This window comes from Dunckerocampus dactyliophorus, chromosome 17, assembly GCF_027744805.1.
Source record: "Dunckerocampus dactyliophorus isolate RoL2022-P2 chromosome 17, RoL_Ddac_1.1, whole genome shotgun sequence".
Lineage (NCBI taxonomy): Eukaryota > Metazoa > Chordata > Actinopteri > Syngnathiformes > Syngnathidae > Dunckerocampus > Dunckerocampus dactyliophorus.
The window spans coordinates 9,033,757-9,053,856 of NC_072835.1; the positions used below are offsets into that span (position 1 = coordinate 9,033,757).

Here is a 20,100-nt window from a genome sequence, read left to right on the forward strand (position 1 = left end):
AACTACAACAACAACCACTGTTTGTTTCTCTGGTAAAAAAAAAAATATATATATTGTTGATTGTTTATCTGAATGTTAGTGTTCCTCATACATTTTTATTTGCGGCGGCCTGCCACGAATAGGTTTGGCACGACCTGTTCGCCCTCGCTCATAAACACATTATAACGGGACTGTGTGTAAATGTAGCTAGACGTTACAACTCTGTACAGTAGGTGGCGTTATGCACCATATCTCCACTTCTTAACATACCACACATGCACCCGCGTTGCGAAAAAGAGGACAAGCCACAAATCTAGCGAAAAAACTATTGGGGAGTGACATGAAAGCACTTATCGCTCTTCTCAATGAGCACAGGCGACTCACCATCGTTTGTGACACTAACAAAAGACAAAGAGAAGCAAAAGAAGAAAGTTCCTTTGTAGTTGCAATCATATTTGTTTTGCTTGTTATGTTTGTTTGTTTTTTTACTCACTTTTTGTCACAACTAGACGTGAGTTTTATGCTCCAATTCTGATCATCCGGGAGTGAAATCGGCTGATACCAATCACATACATTAATTTTACATTTTTCAATGTATTTATGGTGAGTGCTATTGGCCAGGGGTGGCGTATAAAGGGGGAAAAGTCAGGACAATTCCAAGGTCCTTTAACTGCCAGGGTGTCTAAAAAAATTACCAATTACTAATAAAATTAGTAATTAATTAATGCTCCTCTCTGCAAAGACAGTCAAGAACAGGACCAATAGAATGGAAACAAACATCACCAGCTGGCAAATTGATGATTCATTCAATGCATGCATATTGAATTGCCTGTGATGAGTCAAGTGATGTAAAGGATACTGAGCAGACACAGTCGGCTACGTTTTCTTTTCATTTTCCACAAACACGGGAACGACTCAAAAAAGCCTACACAGCTCAGTGTTTAAATTATTTCAAAGTAGTCCCACACATGCACTCTGCACTTCTGTTAGTTGAATTCTGTTGTTTACAATTTGTAAAAGTTTAGAAGCTGTGTCATGTTTTGTGGCTGCAGACCATTTTTCTTTAATGAAAGAGGAGGCAAAACGGCTCTTTTGATGCTAGAGATTGCCGACCCCTGGGCTATATGATATGAAAAAAGGAACCATGAAATCACCTATTATTTATCACCTATACAATTTGGACCAAAACATATTTGACTTTCTTTTTCAAGAGAACATATATCAAGTTGTGAAACTTACAGAGGATGGGACATCTTCTTTAAGGAGACTTTGGATAGTTTTTGTGGCATGTGTTGGCAGTTCCACATGGCAGACATTACTGTTTTTTGTTGTGGCACGCCTGCGCACTGTGAAGGAAAGTGGGAGGAAGACACTGCCCAAGATGTTTGTCTGCATCGGTGATCGGCTTTTGTGATTAGCGTTGAAAGGCATTTATCGGCATATGCCAATCACCTGATTTTTCAGGGAAATCGGCCAATACTCATTGGTGGCCGATCAATCGGAGCATCCCTAGTTACGTTATTCCTCTCTCCTACAGTGTCAATACAAATGCATCATAGCCAATTTAAATTTGATGATGACTTCATTATTACGCCCTACCGCTCCCCCAATCCAAAAGCAGTTCTTAAGTGATTTTACATCATACCATGAAGGCTAAAATGCTAGCATAGCATGAGGGTACCTAGCAAGACAGGCAGATTTATAATGATTTTACATCACGCCATGTAGGTAAATGCTATTTAACATGAGGAAATAGCTAAAATGATAACAATCAGCATGCTAACACCGAGCAAGATAACACGGTGATCATGACAAGTAGGTAAATGCTCTTTCACATGAGTAAAATGGATAAAATGCTCACATGCTAACGATTTGTATGCTATCACCTTGCAAGATGGCATTAAGTGCAGAAACTGCTGAACGTTTTCAAGTCGGAATCATTTGAATCGGTTGAGAAATGTGCAAGTCGGAAAAATCTCAAGAAGAAAGGAAATGTGTATTATACAGAATGTGGTGTTGTTGGAATGTCCTGAATGAGCTACACATTTTGATTTTGATGTTTGAATGATGCAAAATGGTAGAGAAGTGTGGAATTTTTGGAGCACAAACATTACATTACAAGGGCAATTGTAGCTGACGTTTGAAATTACAGTATGTTGCCCTGGTGACTTAGAATGTTACAAAACATAAATACACCACTAAGTGCCATGCATCTTTTGATGTAACGTGAGGGTTATTTGCATGCTGTGATTGAATATCTTTTCCAAAAAATGGTGAGGATACGATATAAAAATGAAGGATAGGTATAAGGAATAGTAAGATGAGCTACATTGCTTTGCAGTGGGCAGCCTCTGTTGCTGAAATCCACACTTCCTTTTAAATGTCACATCCTATGGCTTTCTCTTTCTTCCAAACCCTTACACCCTTCTTTGGGTACACAGCTCTAAGGAAGATAGATTTACATAATCTAGATTAGGTTACCGCTGTAAAACTGGACTTAAATGGACAATTTCAGTAGGCAATACTGCAGCAATACTGAACGTTTTCTATTCTTAAATCAACAGACGCCCAATCAAGGCGTGCGTTTCCTGACTCATCCAGTAACAGCCTTCACTCCAAGGCCACAGACTGTCTATTCTTCAGGTCAAAACTGTGTGCCCAAAAATGAGTCTTCCGGACAGATTTACAAGAGCATACTTCAGTGAGTCCCTGAGCCAAGGACGAACAAGCACCTTGTCAGACAGAAACGAGGTCAGGCCTGAGAGCCAACAGAGAACCTGAAGTGTTTCCCAAAGACTGAGACAATCAATGGTCTAATCTCCGAGGACCTGGTTAGATTTTGTGTGTGAAGGAAACAGGAATCCACCATTTCATAATTTCCATGAATTGAGGATAGCCAGTCATAAAAAACCTTGTGTTCTTCTCTCCCCCTAGTGGGGAACAAATGAACATCTGCTATATCAGGAGGGAGGAAGGGGGAAGGGAGGCAGTGAAGCCTGTCTGCAGATCTCCGCCATTTCGCAACTGGATTGTTTACCGACACAATGCGGCCATTGCAGCGGTTTTCCACTAGGTGGGGAGCATCAAGGTCTAGAAGCTCATTGATGCAGATAAAGGGGCCTTCCATATGAAGCTGCAAACGTGAGCCCAGGACCAAATATTGCTTACAAGTTACAGTAAAATGTGGAAGAATTCTGAAGGCCCCGTCAAATAAGCGTTACAAATAATGGATATTTGCAAAGACAAAATGACATCATTAGATTGACACAGCATGTATCCCCATGTCAAATCACATGCTGCTGTGTGTTCCTTACAACAAAAGTGAAAAGGCCTGGATTTAGGCAATGAGATCTCCAGACCTCCTGCAAGAGGCCCGAGAAGTCAAGTCTACCTTAACAACATAAACAATCAACCAGGGACAACAGCGACATACAGTATCTATATCACAACCAAAGAGAAACACAGTGGCATTCCAGAACCACCCAAACAGTATGAAGCCTCGGCTAAGACTGTGTTGTTTTAATCGTGTTAAAAGGGCCTGTGAGGTGAAACTAGCCAATATAAGAAAACAACTACACTGCACAGAGATGAATACCAAACATTACGCATGCAAGTACCTGACTTGTATTATATCATCTTGCAAACCCAAATCAGTTCCAACCCTGACTTGTTAAATGTTTTTCAAAAATAAAAATTGTCTTTAGTCTGACCACACACTTCATAAAGATTCCATTTTGGGATGACATCCCTCCTTTCTAACTGACTCTCATGTCTAACTTCACTACCTAAGGAAAATCACTTAACAGATTAGACTAACATATACGCAAATTACCTCCAGGAATTAAGGATTTATTTACACAGAAAAAAAATGGTGAAACAGAAGATCACTATCAGATCCCAGCGTAACATGTCAACATACTACTAGGATCTACCTCTCTGCACAGATCTGTTGGACAAAAACTCATCAAAAACCACTGTTTTTAAGCCCCTCCAACCCAGAAGGACAGAAAGGCTTTGTCTTCAGTAAGTGAACAGCATATTGTATTGGGCTGAATTGACCATTGTTCATTTGTTCAATTGACCAATATTGCACTTATTTGATGGCAGCACGAGGGAAGGAGTCCCTGGCAGGAGTACTCTCCCGCACCCCTTCAAGGACTCCAAACAACTGTCACTACATTTACATGCACTAAGGCCCTGTCTAGGAATGGATCACTGGGTGAAAACAATCTAATACATACGGCACGCCTACATGTGGCGCTGTAAACGGACACACAGACAAAACCACGTAACACACCAACACTATGGAAGAGGAAAGAACGCATGCACACAAGGTCACTCGTCTTCCGCTTGGCTGGAAGTGGAATGACATCTGCGAGTCACTTTGGGGAGTATAAGACAAAAACAAAAGATTGGAGTCATTTTTGAACTATTCAGTTATGATGTTAGCTTTTCAGGAGCAGCACACCACAACCGGTCACATGTTCTCACGAGGCGGTGACCTCATCGTTTTGAGAAAGTAGTGTTTCACTTGTCCACACGGTAACGACAAGGCGGCGTTATCGGATCTTCCCCACATCGGAAGCAGTTTTCCAAAAAATACCGTTTCAGGGCATCCGGAACACCGTTGCCATATAGATGAAAGGCTGAATACTTTCCCGTTTCGACCTGAAGGACAGGCCCTAAATTAGTCCCCAAATAAATGTGTCTCTTCTCGGGGTGTAACAGTACGTATATTTGTAATCTGACATTTTGCCATGGAACCATCGGTTCCGTATGAAGGGTTGTTTGGACACCCATGACGTAAACGAACAAAGACAAGTGAATAAGATGGAAGTAGGGATCCGGCATTGTTCAACAGAGATGGGGAACGGGGCTACAAACGGGAACAATTATTCCTGCACACATTTTTTTTATTACTTTAAAAATCATTAAAGCTGTTTACACAGAAGCTAAGCAGTTTTATGTTTGGATTTTTGCTCTTTTAACTCGCTGTACTGAAAATGAACCAAACAGTGACCTTGCAAACAAGGTACGTACGGAACCTTGATAATGGCGTACCGTTATACCCCTAGTTGCTTCCATTTTTATACATATGTGAAGTCCTTGCAATATTTGTAATTCAAACGCCGTGTGCCTCCGAAACACTACATGGTGTGGGTAAATGTATGACTTTTGCATTGATCAATTACGTCACATCAAAACAAGGCATCTTGGCAGCTAGTTGCAATTCGGCAACAAGGAAAACGGACATGAACGAATTAATAGCAATGTACATGCAGTATCGTACGTGCTAATATTAATACACACAAGCTATTGTAATATTCCATGGACAGCAACAACGAATGATCATTGAGTGTGCCACGAACGCGACTTCTGCTACGAGAATGAGATCGGCTGTGGAGCTGACGCGTGCTGATATTGCCGGCTCCGAAGATCAATCGATTGTAGCATACACAGGCAGGCAACTGGTTTCCAGTGGGTGTCGAAAGGTTTCCAATTGAGTTCATCATGCTTGTGGTTTAGCCCGCAGCATGTCAGTACGTTAACATGCATTGGTTAGATGACTGCCATAGTTTGTTCTCGCTGCGTTTTCACACTTGTTCCAGTTTACATGCACTTTGTGGCGGGCAGCCACTAAGAAATTTGGACCGCCACATTTAGAACACATTATAATGGGACTGCCTGTGTAGCTTATCGTTACAACTCCGTACAGCAGATGGCATCAAAACGCTGCATGCGGGAATAACACAATTGATATGGTCGCCCATTATAACGCATCTGTTCATCAATGTAGTAAAGGTACAATTGTGAGTACATTAGCTTTAAAATCAGCATACACTTACATGCAGCCCGGGAAACATCATGAATGCTTGCTTTCATCGCTTGTGCAACTTAGACTATAATGCACATGTACACACGATGGACACATAAGTCAATAACTTCATGTTCTGTTGTTAAATAAGGTTTAAAAACATGACGAAATACACATTTTTTATGACATAAACCAAAAAGCTCTGTTTTACCCGTCTACACAAGAAGGGGATCTCGATACATCATTTTCACTTCCGATACGATACCAACATTGCGGCTATGACCATTTCCGATAGCAGCACAAGTCACACATACTCTCATTACTCATTTTGTGGTGTGGAACATTAGAAAAGGCTCGATCAGGTGTTTTGTCGACTGTGCAGTAGGGCCCTATAAAATCTGTTTTTTTTTTTTTTCAAATTACGTTTTTTCCATTTAAATTGTTTTAAATTCCGTTTTTTTTACATTTTACACTTATTTTACCAGCGTAGAGTGTATACTTTTGTGACAGTCAATAAAACGTCCGTTAATTAAATGCAAAAATCCTTACATTTATTGATGCAGTACATCATTGGCCAATTTCACACAGTATTTCACAAACGGTTGTAGCTTGGCTAACGTTTTTTGTTTTTTTTTCCCTTTAAATAGGATGTCAGCCTCTGCACACTTTTCTATAAAATCCAGAACAAACTGTAACTGCTTGTGGTTTAGGAAGACGCAGTTACCAATGCAATCCAATTGCATTATTAACGTAAGGTCTTTTTCACGACACCCTTATTTTGTTGACACAATTCGACAGTATGTGGCAAACAGCCCTTTTATTTTGAAGGTCAGAAGTGTGTCGTGTGCGTTGGGAATGACTGTTGACAGTTCAGATGGGCCGGGTGCAAGAATAAGCATGCCTCTTGTCCTTATTTCACTCAGAACTTGCATGTCAGCGGGCATCGAAAATCCCTCGTTTGCATGAACAAGCGGTAAAACACAACACAGTGTAAACACACTCATACAGCCTCAGTCGCACACACACAGCCACACTAGCATGCGCTGCTAAACTAAGTTAACCTTGCTAGCTTCCATTCACGCTCCGTAAGAGAGGCGTTCCAACGTTTTTTTCAGGTTGGTTGTATTAAACTTCCCCAGTTCTGTGACACCACAGGAAACCTGTGCGTGACAAGTTTTGCACTCAGCTGCAGACTGCTTGTATCGGAGTGCCAATCCAATTTTGCTGATATCGGACCGTTATCTGATATCAATATCGGATCAGAACACCCCCTACACACAAACACTGAGTCAGAGGTTTTGAAAATCTCTAGTCTGGCCTAAAACGATGACTACGTTAGTGTAAACATGCCCCCCTCTCGTCGCCTTCTTCTTCTCTTGCGAATTTATTGTTAACGCTGCACCATTAGTCCCCCAAGAATACTGGCGCATGCAGAAAGCTCATTTCAATGACTGATAGATGGATGAGTAGCCATGCAAAAGGAACATGGTTTCCAGTTGAAGCCTGTGTGTATTAATCAGACTTTTAAAAATTGGAATACAGTCGGATTATCGCATTGGCATGCACTTTAAAAAGTAACTAATGCAATAACTCGTACTTTTCAGTGCATGTAAGCATGTCATCAAAAGGTGAAGCCCACACGTTTAAGTCAGCACGTCACAACATACACAGTATTTGATGACCCCTGCCTGTACACCAGCTCACCCTCAGGCGCATAAAAAATGAAAATACAGGAATGCTAAGGTTCATGGACGCTAATCAGAGTTGGGCCAACGTAAATTAGCAACGTTAGATGTTTAGGGGCTGGCGCCATGTGTTTACATGGCAGCTGAGCTGAGCTTCATGCAGCTAGCATTGTGCTATACTGTGTACATGATATTTAGGATAACCCAATCAAATGATATGTAGTACTCTCTTCGAAATACTAGCACCAAATGTCAATTCCGTTTCATTTGACGAGGATGCTAACACTTACAGTCAGTCTTATTTGCAACTGTGGACACGTTTGTACTGTCTGCTAACTTAGCAACAAGCTACACAGCAGTGTACGATTAGCAACCATACACCGGTAAATCAGCTAAAGGCTAAAGGAGGCGTAGCTATGGTTTATGTTTGAAGCCTCAAACACAAGCAAGAAGCAGGACACTGACACGAGCCTGGACCATGTATGAGCAAGACTGGGAGTATTGCATACAACGCGTCCGCACTGACAATTCAGGTTCCAGGGCGCAGCATCTTCCTACACATTCAGGCTGCCCTCCGGTAAGCACAAAAGCAGCAGACCAGAAGCTGGCAGCGGGAAACGGACAACACACCGACGGCCGCGACTAAGACAATTCTCCCGCTTGGTCCCGCGGTCCACGCTCACAATGGTCGAATACGTTTTTCGAAGCAGGGAAAGGAGCTGAAAAAGTGCCACAAGCTTGCAGTAGATAAGGTTCACTCACTCACCTCGGTCTCTACCGAAGCCATGGTGCCTGGACCTAAACCCCGCCCACACAAAATGACGTCGCGGATCACATATTTTTTTTCCCGTCGAGATGAAACGATTCTGCCATGAAAGAATCTACATACTTTAACTCTATCTTTAGTGTACACTATACACACGTTGGCCACAATATTGAACATAATGTTGAATAAATACCTCACTGTGTGTCTCACTCAAAACAGCATTATTATTACGCGTATTATTAATATTATAAAAACAAAATTGTGTGCTCTGGTGCTTGATCTCCTCAGACTGTACAGGTGTCTACTCGGGGTGGGCGATACTGCAGTTTTTGGAATCGATCCAATACCAAGTAAATACAGGGCCAGTATTGCACATACCGATAATGATACCCATCATTTTTACTTAAAGTTTTTCAAGAAATTATATAATATTATAATTTGTAATAATATATATTATTATATGATATATTATTATATTATATTAAATAATATGTATAAAATATATTTGCCTTTTTCTTTTCTTGTTAATTATTTTGATACATTTTTACCTTTATTGTTTTATCTCATTTTTTGTCTCGAACCCACTTCTTCATCTATCTTCTTCACTTTTATCTGTCTGTCTATCTATCTATCTATCTATCTATCTATCTATCTATCTATCTATCATTTTCATTTTGGAATATTCCTTGGGTCAATAAAAAACAAGCTGCAGGCCTAAAATTGCTGCATTTCGGCAAACCAGTACAATTTACATGGTTGGTAAAGTGCTTTAAATTGCAACTTTATTCAATATATACGTGCAATCACAAAATGTTTTACTGCTGCCTTTTCAGTCCATAATATTCTTTTTATTGTGGAAAATTTTCAATATTTCAAAAGCAACCATGTTTAGGGCTGATAAACCGGTCTAACCTAGAATAAGGCAAAGGAGAAGAAATAATAGCAGAAAGGGTATTTTGTGAACTATAGGATGGGGGCGAAAGACACGAAGAGATGAAGGATACATGGTTATATCATATAATTTCATTGTTTAAAAAAACGAATGTAAATTATATCGTACTTGTTATATACTCCAACACGGTAGGTGGCGGTGTGCATATTGAAAGTCATGGTTGCACTCCGTCATGAAAACCAACCAACGAAGGAGAGCTCGTAGCATAAGATACTGTATATGGCCCATGTTACATACTCCGGTACAGTAGGTGGCGGTATGCACCTTTTCAAGTAATGGTTGCAACCCGCCATTAAACTAAAAGAAGAAGAAGAAGAAGAAGAAGAAGAGCTCGTAGCAGAAGAAGAATATGACGAAGACGTTTGTTTGAGTGATACTCTTCAATAAGTCGTTATTATCTGATAGAAAATATTTTGAGCAGTACCATTTTCTTTATAAAGCTATATATTTGTGAAATTGCTTACGGCGTTCCGTGAGGGGAAAAAAGTAACGTTAGCCGACTCCGCCCCTAATTTTTTCCACTCATTTAAACGAAGAGAACTTTTGTTTACACCGTGGGCGTTAGCATCGGTTGTCAACTGACGCCAACATGGCCCAACAAGCTGCTGCTCTACAGACGTACAACAATGAACTCGTCAAGTGTAAGTCATTTATTTATTAGCCACCAGCGATAGCGGTGCGAAGGCCCTTTTGAAATTGCTTTGTTTATTTTTATTATTATTAATCCGCGACTTTCCCCGTTTTAACATGCATGAAACCTCACGGGCTCCTGTTGACTTCGGGTGAGAAGCGGGGTACACCTGGACTGATCGCCAGCCAATCGTAGGGCACATATAGACAAACGACCATTCACACCAACATCTATGGACACTTTAGAGTCTCCGATTAACCTAACATGAATGTTTCTGAAATTTCGGTGAAAACCGGAGTAACGGGGAAAACATGCAAACTCCACACAGAGATGCCCAACGGAGATTCGAACTCGTATCTTCCCAATCACAAGGCCGGGTCTGAAACACAAACCCCCAAAATTAACTCAGTGTCGCCCCCTTTAAATGTTGAAGAAAGTAGCCCCTGCCACAAGTTTCATGGATCGTCAATGTAAAACAATAAGTTTGCAATCAATTAATGAATGAATCCGATTTCACTCATGGATGATTGGAATCGGCAGTACAAAATCCTGATCAGAGCATCCCTACAAACCACTAATATCGAATGGATTAATGCCAACAAAAACGAAACAAAATGCCCATTTGTCCCCGTCAGGTATTGACGACCTGTGCTCCAAGCGGCAAGAGTTGAACCGTCAGATCAAGCTGGAGGAAGAGGAGAAGGAGCGACTGCAGCATGACATCCACATCCTGTCAGAGAAGCTGAGCAGAGTCAATGAAAGCCTCGCACAAAGACTGGCTGCACGCGCCACCTTCGACCGCACCATCGCAGAAACCGAGTCTGCATACACCAAGGTGCACACACACACACACACACACACACACACATACATATACAGTATATACATATACACACACACGTGTACACTCAAAGGAAAGTCATACTGTCTGTCAAACATTTGCAACATTTCTCGAAATGCTGCCTTTTCAACTGTATTAAATGGGCAGCATTTCTTTTGTGATGTAGCAAAGTACACTTCCTGAGCACACGCACCATTTTGCGCTGTTCTGTTTGTATTTATTTTGCCGACCAAACGTCTCAGTGAGTGTTGACTGTCGGGGCAAAGGCTCTGCATCTCGATGTGCTTTTGGTGGGCAAATCTGTTGCGTTGCCTTTCTGTTGCCACACTTTCGAACAAATTCTGCGTACGGACTCGTTCGTGTTGATGGGCTCACCTGGCTAATTGGGGCTGAAGCCAAAATATTCCCAAACAGGGGCTACGGCATTTGTCTTTGCAATCTTTTCGAATCCTAATTTCTACAGTACCTTGCATTGTGTGTGTGTGTGTGCTGGCAGCCCCGCCTCCCCTCACAGAGACTGATAAGCGGTGCCACTCTGTTTGCCGTTGTTCTATGGAACGTCTAGATGCTGAACCAATGCACAGAGTGAGCTCTTTTGCCTTTTTGGAGGTGAGAGAAGAGGAAAACAGACTTTAATTGGCTTAACGTACAGTATGTTTTCAGGATGTGGAAGGTAGCGTTAAACATGCCCGTCTTAAGGAACAACAAAGCACTTTGGATGTGCAAGCCTAAAGTTTGCTCTGGTCGAATAGATGTATTTCATATCATTTCCTCTTCTCCTTCCACAGATCTTGGAGAGTTCCCAGTCTCTACTCAGCGTCCTGAAGCATGAGACAGGAAACCTCAGCAAAGCCACAGAGCCTCGCAGGAAAGAGCACTAAAGCACAGGATTGGCTCTTGAAAAACTTTTCTATTCCAAATTTGAATGTAGTTTTTACACCAATAAATTATTAAAATGTAATGTTGGGGGGGTTCAGAGTTGGGTTTTAGCTTGGCGTGGGTGGCGGCCGCAGCAGTAGCCCGTGTTAGGGATTATTGTGCCTGTTGTTGGACAATTCAAACCTGCAATAAAAGCCTGTTGTTCCGGCAATCAAGTCTGGTGCTTGTGTGTCTCACCCAACGTTACAGTAACATTACTGACACCTAGAGAGAAAATGTAACCTTGGTGGTCTCGATGGCTTCCAACATTACTGGCATGATGAGAGCTCACCTGAGATGTTTTCCACATGGCACAGTGGAGGGGGTGGCATCATGATCTGGGGTGCTTTTTCCTTAAATGGAACAGTGGAGCTTCAGGTTGTGCAGGGGCGTCAAACGGCATCCCTCATGACTAAAGGCCCTCGTCTGTGTGGTAATGACCGGCTTGTTCAACAGGACAACGCTACAGTTCATAATACCCGCCTGACAAAGGACTTCTTCTAGAGAAATAACCTCATTCTTTTGGACCATCCTGGTTGTTGCCCTGATCTAAATCTGATTGAGAACATTTGGGGATGGATGGTAAGGGAAGTTTACAAAAACAGACATCAGTTCCAGGCAGTGGATGCCGTCCGTGAAGCCATCCAACATTCCCACTAGCCTCCTGGAAACACTGGCATCAAGCTTGCCCAAATCAGTTTTTGAGGTGGTTAACAAGAATGGAGCAGCTGCTCATGACTGAGTCCTTTTTTGAAAATCTTATTTCTATTTCTAAACTTTTGATCAGCTGATAAACAGCCTATTTCAGTTTAAGGATTGTTCACAATCACTTAGTCCAAATGTGTTTTGTCTCACTTCCATTTATTTATTTTTTTGCATTTGAAGCTCTACTTAGAGCCTCCTTAAAATCCAACAGTACAAAATTTTAATTCTTGCAATATTTCAACCGGTCTTAAAATTTTGATCAGGAGTGTATACAACTTCCTTGGAAAAACTGTAGAGTCCTTTGCGTCTTTCGGTCTTCTGGAGACGATGGTGTAGCTTCCAAAAAGTCTATTTGTGCCTTGGAGCGTGACTAAAAAGGAAAATTCCCGAATGGCACTCCCTTTGGCATGTTGATACCTTACGATGTTGCTGGAGCGTCCCCTCCAGTGGAGCTGTGACGCCTGGGCAGGGTTGTAAGGACCATCAGCTGTTGCCCATGCTGCTGGCAGGATGGCGGAAGGCAGTACCGCTTGGTGCTCACCGCCTTTGGGACTCCAGCTCCAGATGTAGCTACCCTTTCCCATGCTAAGCAGCGGAGGCTTAAGAACTGGGTTTGTCTTACCCCAAATGGGCTGCATTTACAGCTGGGACCTTGACCAGTACTGTCATTCCCGATCAGAGGGAAGTTATGTTGATTAACTAACCGGTTGCAGTTTATTTTCTTGCCCAGGACAGACTCAAACGGGGGTAAGAGTAAAAGAAAAAATACTCCCAACTGTCAATTTTGTTCCGAATTTGCACCAGAACTGAATAATAGAAAAACTGGCTTTGGAAGCTCGTTCATTGATCAACATTCACACAAGTATTTCCAGTTGTTACACTTTTCGATTTATTTAGCTGTACAAGTATGACATCACTTTTGTTCAAATTTTCATCAACAATAACATGACATATCTGAGGCAATGCAGACTTGCGGACATGGAGAATGAAAAAGTACGGACAAGATGGACCTTCTACCACAGAGTCACCACCACGCTGTCCATTTTTGCATTGCAGTGTGCGTACGCATCTTAAGTCGCTTTTTTTATGTCATCCCCATTCAGAAGTTATTGCTGGTGTTTCATTAAAACGTATCAACTCTTCACCTTTTGGTCCGAAAGGAAGAAGAAAGGCAGCTCAGGTTGAGCTCAACAACGCATTTGGTACGGTAGTTTTAATCCCGAAGCAACACGATATGTCCTCACCGTTTGCATATTAGTCTTACATGTCCATTTCTTTTTGTTTGGAGCTTGAATAATGTCTTGAGAAACCAGAATTTTGCCAAGGGTGTCCAAACCGAGCATGCATGGGCCATTTTTATATTTTAAATTTTGTAAACAGCCTGAAGCCAATCCAACGTAGATATGCTACATACAGTGGAATCTTGGTTAGCCGTTCCAGAAGGTCTGACTCAATTTTGGCGTAAGAAATAATGCAAATCCAATTAATCACTTCCAGAAAGCTAAAAATGTTAACACTTAATGTTATGAAAGGGCTTTCTGTTAACAGTTATGAGACTTGTGGTGCAACTTGTTAAGCTATCAAAGAACTCGAGTCAGACACTGACTTCTGGTTTCCTGTTTCCATGTGTTAGCAAGCTAGAAGGATGTTAACAAGGATGTTTTGTGATAAAAATACATTAAGAACACAGTTGCACTCACGCAGTGTGTTGCTAACACAACAAGATGCGTGCCATATAGTGCGCTAACGGGAACATGTACGCAAACGGATGCATCATTTTCGATGTTGACCGAAAAACACGTGAACCGAGGTTCCGTTGTATACACAGTAGGTCACCGCTATTACTTATGTAAACCCTGAAACCCCCCCCACCCTAAAATGCCTATTTTTGATACTCTAAATCCTATATCTCTCATAGTCAATAAATGTACCGGTACTTTAAATTCAGTTTTACACATTAAGAAACAAGTACAGGCATATTTACACGACATCATGTCTTGTCCAAGCATCTTCCTGCTGGAAACGGTTGAGCTAATTCACTTGGTAGACAGCGGCCTCTGCTGGATTTCTTCCTGCAGATAGCGCCATCAAACCACCATCTTTTTAAGTTACGCTAAACGTAATTTACAATGAAAGCAGTGACAAATGGCGAATAGGTGGGGTTTTACTCTGCATTTGAAGAAAAAAAAAACAGTCTGCATTTCAGCATTTGTGTTATAGGGGACAAATATTTTTATTAGTATCAACATTTCACCTTTTTTTGTTGCTGTTTTTTTTCTATTTTCATGTTTAATTTTATTTTTAGAACACCCCTGTTCAAAACTGATGTTCATAAATCAAATAAAAAAAAATAATAATAAAATAAAAATAAAAAAAATAAAACAAAATTAAAAAAACTAAAAATAATAATAAAATTTAAAAAAAAAAAGAAAAAAACTGATGTTCAAATGTGCTGACAATATCAAGCCAAGTCACGGAGATTCACAAATATTTCCCAGCCTGGGCCACTTTCATATTTTACGTTTTGTAAACCATAAAAAAGCCTGCATCTTGGCTTGACAAAGCGTATTATAACTAGGATTTTTTACTCCCCCCCCATTTTTGCCGTTGTTTTTAAATATTTCAACTACCTTCTCGTAATTGTTTTTTTTGGAACATTCTGACTTTATTTTCATAATATTAAAATTTTTTGCACCCCAACTTAATTTCCCCAAAAATTGCAGTTTTGTTTTGTTTCAATGAAGATTTTTATTTCAACTTTATGCTTCAAATGTTTTTTTTTTCCCTCATAATATTACAACTTTATGCTTGTAAAAAAAAAACCCTTTTCCTCCAAATATTAGGACGGCGAAATCACTGCTCTTTTCTGCACTTTAATTGTTTTTTTTGTTGAATTGAATTTCTAAAATATACCAAAGGCCCATTAAAAAAAAAACAACAACAACAAAAACACTTTGCGTTCAATTTAGACTGCACCTTACCATCTATTACAACAGCTGGGGATCAAAAATACATTCAATGTGGAAAAAAAAGAGAAAAAAAGACAACCGCGGCGTGTAAACTGCAATGCAAATACAAAATACATGACTTGTGGTGAACTGCTTAAAAATTGCTGGCATGTAGATGAGCTCTAAGGATGAAGGAAGGAAGGAAGGACAATCAGTCAAGCATCAGATTTAAGAGTCAAGGCTGTGGCAAGTGTGCAAAAGTGGACTTTGCATCCGTCGGCAGTGCATTCATTGTGTACAGTCCCCACGATGCCTTTCATTTCGCTATAAAACCCCCCCAAAAAACCCTGAATTTTCACACTGAAAAGTCTGTCAGAATGGGAATCGTGGTTTATATTCATCCTACAATCAGCTGTCAAATAAAACCCTTCGTTTGAAGTGTTTCCTGTCATCCACTCAACAGAGCTGACAAATGAAACACTCAAGACGGGAAACAGAAAAACAAAAAGTTACGTGTGATCATCTGGTGTTATAATGAAACTGTACAAGAATACTGGCCGGGGTTGAGAGTAAAAAACAAAACAAAACAAAAAAAACCGACTTGAATCACTTGGCATTAGGAGTCGGTGGTGCATTCCCATTCCTTAAAAAAAAAAACAACATTAACGTTACTTTAGCGGACCAAACCAGCTTTCTCGCTCTGCGTGGAATGTGAGAGTACGTGAGGTCCACCGTGCGTCCTTCTACCTTGACACAAAAAACACAACATTGTACATGAGCAGGTCTTGAGACATGCAAAACACTGAGAAGCAATAAATACACGAGAAGCTTGCGAGGACGACGCCTTTCTGGAACGCCAGCAACACAGACATTTTGTTTTTTGGCCAAGGTCACTTGTTCAAGCTTTTGTCCAAGAAAGAAATGAGCGCTACGGACTGACGAAAACCTCCTCCAGGGTGCGTACTGGTTGATTTGATACCTTCGAGACGTTTTGCCTGCTGTTCTACCAAATACGCGTTGTCATGAAAAGATACAAAAAGCAAAAAAGGCATACGGAAGCGTTGCATGTACCATGCAAGTACACAACACAAACTACTTGTGGCACCCTTTCATAGTTGTTCTACAGGAAGCGAGGAGACGTGACCTTCAGGCTGTGTCTCAATTCGTGCACTTAAGCCTTTTGAGTGTGTTCACAGTGAGAAGTGCGGCGAAATGCAGTGCACTGCAGATGTTGCACTCAAAACGGCCAATATGCCGAGAGTGCGCTGATGGACACTTACTTAGCACCTTGGCTACGTTGCGGTAGGGTAGGGACTATCTTGAGTGGTTGCAATTCACAATGAAAAGGGAGAGAAACAGAAGAAGAAGAGGGTAAAATATTGAAAATTGTCATTTTCCGGAAGCACTAATCGATTTGTGCACTCTGGAGCCAAGTACACAGGGTAAACTGTATTTTTATTGAAGTATTCAATTTGAGACACAATCGTATTCTATACAGGCTGTGCACTTAGCCGTTTTGAGTGCCCAAGTGCATTCACACTGACAAGGATGGCAAAATGTGTTGGAGTCTAAACAGCCAAAATGGTGAGTGTGCAGTGATGGACACTTACCAGTTACTTAGCACCTTGGCTACATAGTGGAAGGGCAGAGATTAATTCGAGTGGTTGCAATTCCCAATTAAAAAGGAGAGAAGACGTGGGTAAAAATCATGCAATAGTCATTTTTGCAACAACAGTATTCGATTACTGGTTACCACCTTGGCTACATAGTGGAAGGGCAGAGACTAATTCGAGTGGTTGCAATTCGCAATTATAAAGGAGAGAAGTGGGTGAAAATAATGCAATAGTCATTTTTGCAACAACAGTATTCGATTACCAGTTATTTACCACCTTGGCTACATAGTGGAAGGGCAGAGATTAATTCGAGTGGTTGCAATTCACAATTATAAAGGAGAGAAGTGGGTGAAAATAATGCAATAGTCATTTTTGCAACAACAGTATTCGATTACCAGTTATTTACCACCTTGGCTACATAGTGGAAGGGCAGAGATTAATTCGAGTGGTTGCAATTCACAATTATAAAAGGAGAGAAGTGGGTAAAAATAATGCAATAGTCATTTTTGCAACAACAGTATTCGATTACCAGTTATTTACCACCTTGGCTACATAGTGGAAGGGCAGAGATTAATTCGAGTGGTTGCAATTCGCAATTATAAAGGAGAGAAGTGGGTAAAAATAATGCAATAGTCATTTTTGCAACAACAGTATTCGATTACCAGTTATTTACCACCTTGGCTACATAGTGGAAGGGCAGAGAATAACTTGGGTGGTTGCAATTCACAATTAAAAAGGAGAGAAGAAGAAGAAGTGGGTAAAATATTGCAGTTGCCAGTTTTGGTAAGTGTGCAACATCACTTATCCATTCGCACACTCAGGAACAAAGTACAACTCATTGAAGTGTACTGACGGAAGTATTCAATTTGAGACATCGTCTTAGTCCACACAAGCTGTGTCTCAATTCGTACACTTCCGTACTTACACTCAGCCGTTTTGAGTGCAAAAGTACGGCAAAATGCAGTGCACTGGCAGTGCCCAAATGCTGCACTGAAAACGGCCAAAATTGTGCGTGTGTAGTGATGTACACTTACCACCCTCAATAGTCGCCATCTTGGCTATGTAGCAGAAAGGGAGGGACTAACTTGAAATAATGGCGGCTGTGGAAAGTAGTGATGGTCATTTCCGGTAAGTGCGCGACAACAGGAATCGATTTGGGACAGCACTTCACTATCAAAAATCCCTAAGTACACAGTGGACACAGTATACTTACTGAAGTGTACTGATGAATGTATTGGATTTGAGACACAGCCTATGTGGGTTTTTTTGTTTTTGTTGGTGTGTTTTTGGAGGTCATCCTAACATTTCCATGCTAACACTGTCACTGTGGCATCACCTCCACGTGGACGTTGGCAGATTTTTGCGCTAAAGGGCCAAAGACTGTCCCCAAAACCGTGAAGTGTTTACATGAGAGGACTCAGAGGTTAACATCTATCCAGCCTATCAATTTCAGCGTGTTTGATGTTGTGACAGATCAACTGTACGGAGTCTTTTGGGGGTGGAAAAGGCAGTCCAGCTGCTTTTTTGATTTTGTTTTTTGGAGAAAATCACCCGGAGGAGTATGATCGCGTGGCGAGTGGTGGTGCTACCATGGCTTGTGTTCCCTGAAGGTGTCAGGGACATGTGCTTGGAGTTGTCTTTCTCTTCCAAGTGGTTCAGTTCCAGGGGTGGCAGTCCATCTCGCTGGTCCTGCGGGTGAGGTGCTACCGTCCAGCCGGTTAATCGGAGCGATCAGAAGTAGAGGGCGGGCTCACTGCTGTAGTCCGACAGGGATGAACTGTCTGCCGGCGTCAACTGAGGACAAAAATGTATCACAGTTAGACCGTCTCGACCATGTCAAAAACATGGACCGTCTTGTTTGTACATGACTTAGGGTCAGGACTAGGGGTATAACGGTACATGGAATTGGATTTTTCCCTACTCGGTATACAGTAGACCCCCGCTAAAACACAAAGACCCTCATAAAAACGTCTATTTTGACACTAACACAAACCAACGACAGGTCACCAAACCAAATGCCGGTATCAAAATCAACGCTTACACACTATCCCTCGTTTATTGTGGTTAACTGGTTCCAGACCCAACCATGACAACTTCCACAGAATGTCCACTGGAAGTATGATTCCTTATTTATAAGTTCAATATTGTCATAGAAAACCTGTTTAGGTCCTTCTAAATTCGCTTTTTTATGATTATTAGAGCCCTCTAGACATAAAATAACACCCCTATGGTCACCTTTTCACTCGTATTACCCAATATAGTAGACATAATAACTGAAAATAAGACATAAGTAATTTATTTGCATAAAAATTACATAAATAATTGTTAACTTGTGGTTTCTGTACAGTATGTCCTGCATTGTTTCATCAATGGAACATTACTGACATCTAGTGACCAGTGTAGAATACTACATATCATCACAATATTGTTGAATTGTATTTGTATTTTAGTCCACTTAGCAATTTTATGCTTGAAAATGTTTAATGTAAGCAAAAAATACATACAATTTACTCAAACATGCATATTTTTTGACGAAACGAGCACGATTTTTTAATAAATCTTGAAAAAAAACATGATAGAGTGAAATCGCAAAATTCGAAGCACGAAGTGGTGAAGGATGACTGTATACTCATAGTGAGAGCATAGGAAACCTGTTTACGACCTTCTAAATGCAGTTTTTAACATGATTAGAGCCCTCTAGATATTAAATAACACCCCTCTTGTCACCTTTTACGCTCATATTACTCAATACAGTAGACCAGGGGTCACCAACGTGGTGCCCGCGGGCACCAGGTAGCCCCCCACAAGGAAAAACGGTGGTGACCCCTGCAGTAGACAATATCACATAATATAGACTCGCACGTTAGCATTGGGAGAGTTACTTGTTCCCTTTTTTTTTTTTTTAACTTCCGGTTTCTGTACAGTACTTCCGGTTTCTGTACAGTACTTCCTGCTGTGTCTATTGTCGCATCAATGTGATATTACTGACACCTAGTGACCAGTGTAGAATACTACATATCACAACATCTTCGAATGAGTCTTCTGAATGCCTTACATTTGGATTTTAGTTCATTTAGCCATTTTTATGCTCGAAAATGCTTAATTTAGTACAGAAAGATATACGATTTGCTTAAATAAGCATCAGTTTGACTTATACAAGGCCGTGGTCAACCACAAAACAGCAATGATTTATGTGTTGTTGAAAAACCCGTGATAGAGTGAAGCCGTGAAATTGCAAGCGCGAAGC

General features: G+C 41.0%; 3 protein-coding genes across 5 annotated transcripts in view; 1 reads left to right on the forward strand and 2 right to left on the reverse strand.

Moving 5' to 3' along the window:
• The window catches only part of ehmt1b (euchromatic histone-lysine N-methyltransferase 1b), a 39,005-nt gene extending 30,709 nt beyond the window's left edge, over positions 1-8,296 (reverse strand). Inside the window, exon 1 of one of the 3 annotated variants that reach the window (XM_054757046.1) lies at positions 8,246-8,296. In XM_054757046.1, the coding sequence (XP_054613021.1) occupies positions 8,246-8,266 (21 nt within the window). In that variant the 5' untranslated portion in view covers positions 8,267-8,296. Of the gene's footprint in view, positions 1-1,218; positions 8,186-8,245 lie in introns of those variants that run through there. The other 2 variants (XM_054757044.1, XM_054757047.1) reach the window with 2 other exon arrangements.
• A 1,189-nt stretch (positions 8,297-9,485) lies between these two features.
• Positions 9,486-11,751, forward strand: ssna1 (Sjogren syndrome nuclear autoantigen 1). Its single transcript, XM_054757302.1, has 3 exons — positions 9,486-9,838; positions 10,464-10,663; positions 11,458-11,751. The coding sequence occupies exons 1-3, from the start codon at positions 9,787-9,789 to the stop codon at positions 11,548-11,550; spliced, it is 345 nt and encodes a 114-aa protein (XP_054613277.1). The 5' UTR covers positions 9,486-9,786; the 3' UTR covers positions 11,551-11,751.
• Positions 11,752-14,500: 2,749 nt separating this feature from the next.
• The window catches only part of tprn (taperin), a 37,042-nt gene continuing 31,442 nt past the window's right edge, over positions 14,501-20,100 (reverse strand). Inside the window, exon 4 of the mRNA XM_054757505.1 lies at positions 14,501-18,647. Coding sequence (XP_054613480.1) covers positions 18,585-18,647 — 63 coding nt within the window. The 3' untranslated portion in view covers positions 14,501-18,584. The remainder of the gene's footprint in view (positions 18,648-20,100) is intronic.

Excerpts from the sequence above, each read along its gene's own strand:
- ssna1 (XM_054757302.1), top strand. The coding sequence starts at position 9,787 with ATGGCCCAACAAGCTGCTGCTCTACAGACGTACAACAATGAACTCGTC. Across the intron at positions 9,839-10,463 it reads CAACAATGAACTCGTCAAGT|GTATTGACGACCTGTGCTCC; the intron begins GTAAGTCATTTA and ends TGTCCCCGTCAG. Across the intron at positions 10,664-11,457 it reads CCGAGTCTGCATACACCAAG|ATCTTGGAGAGTTCCCAGTC; the intron begins GTGCACACACAC and ends CTCCTTCCACAG.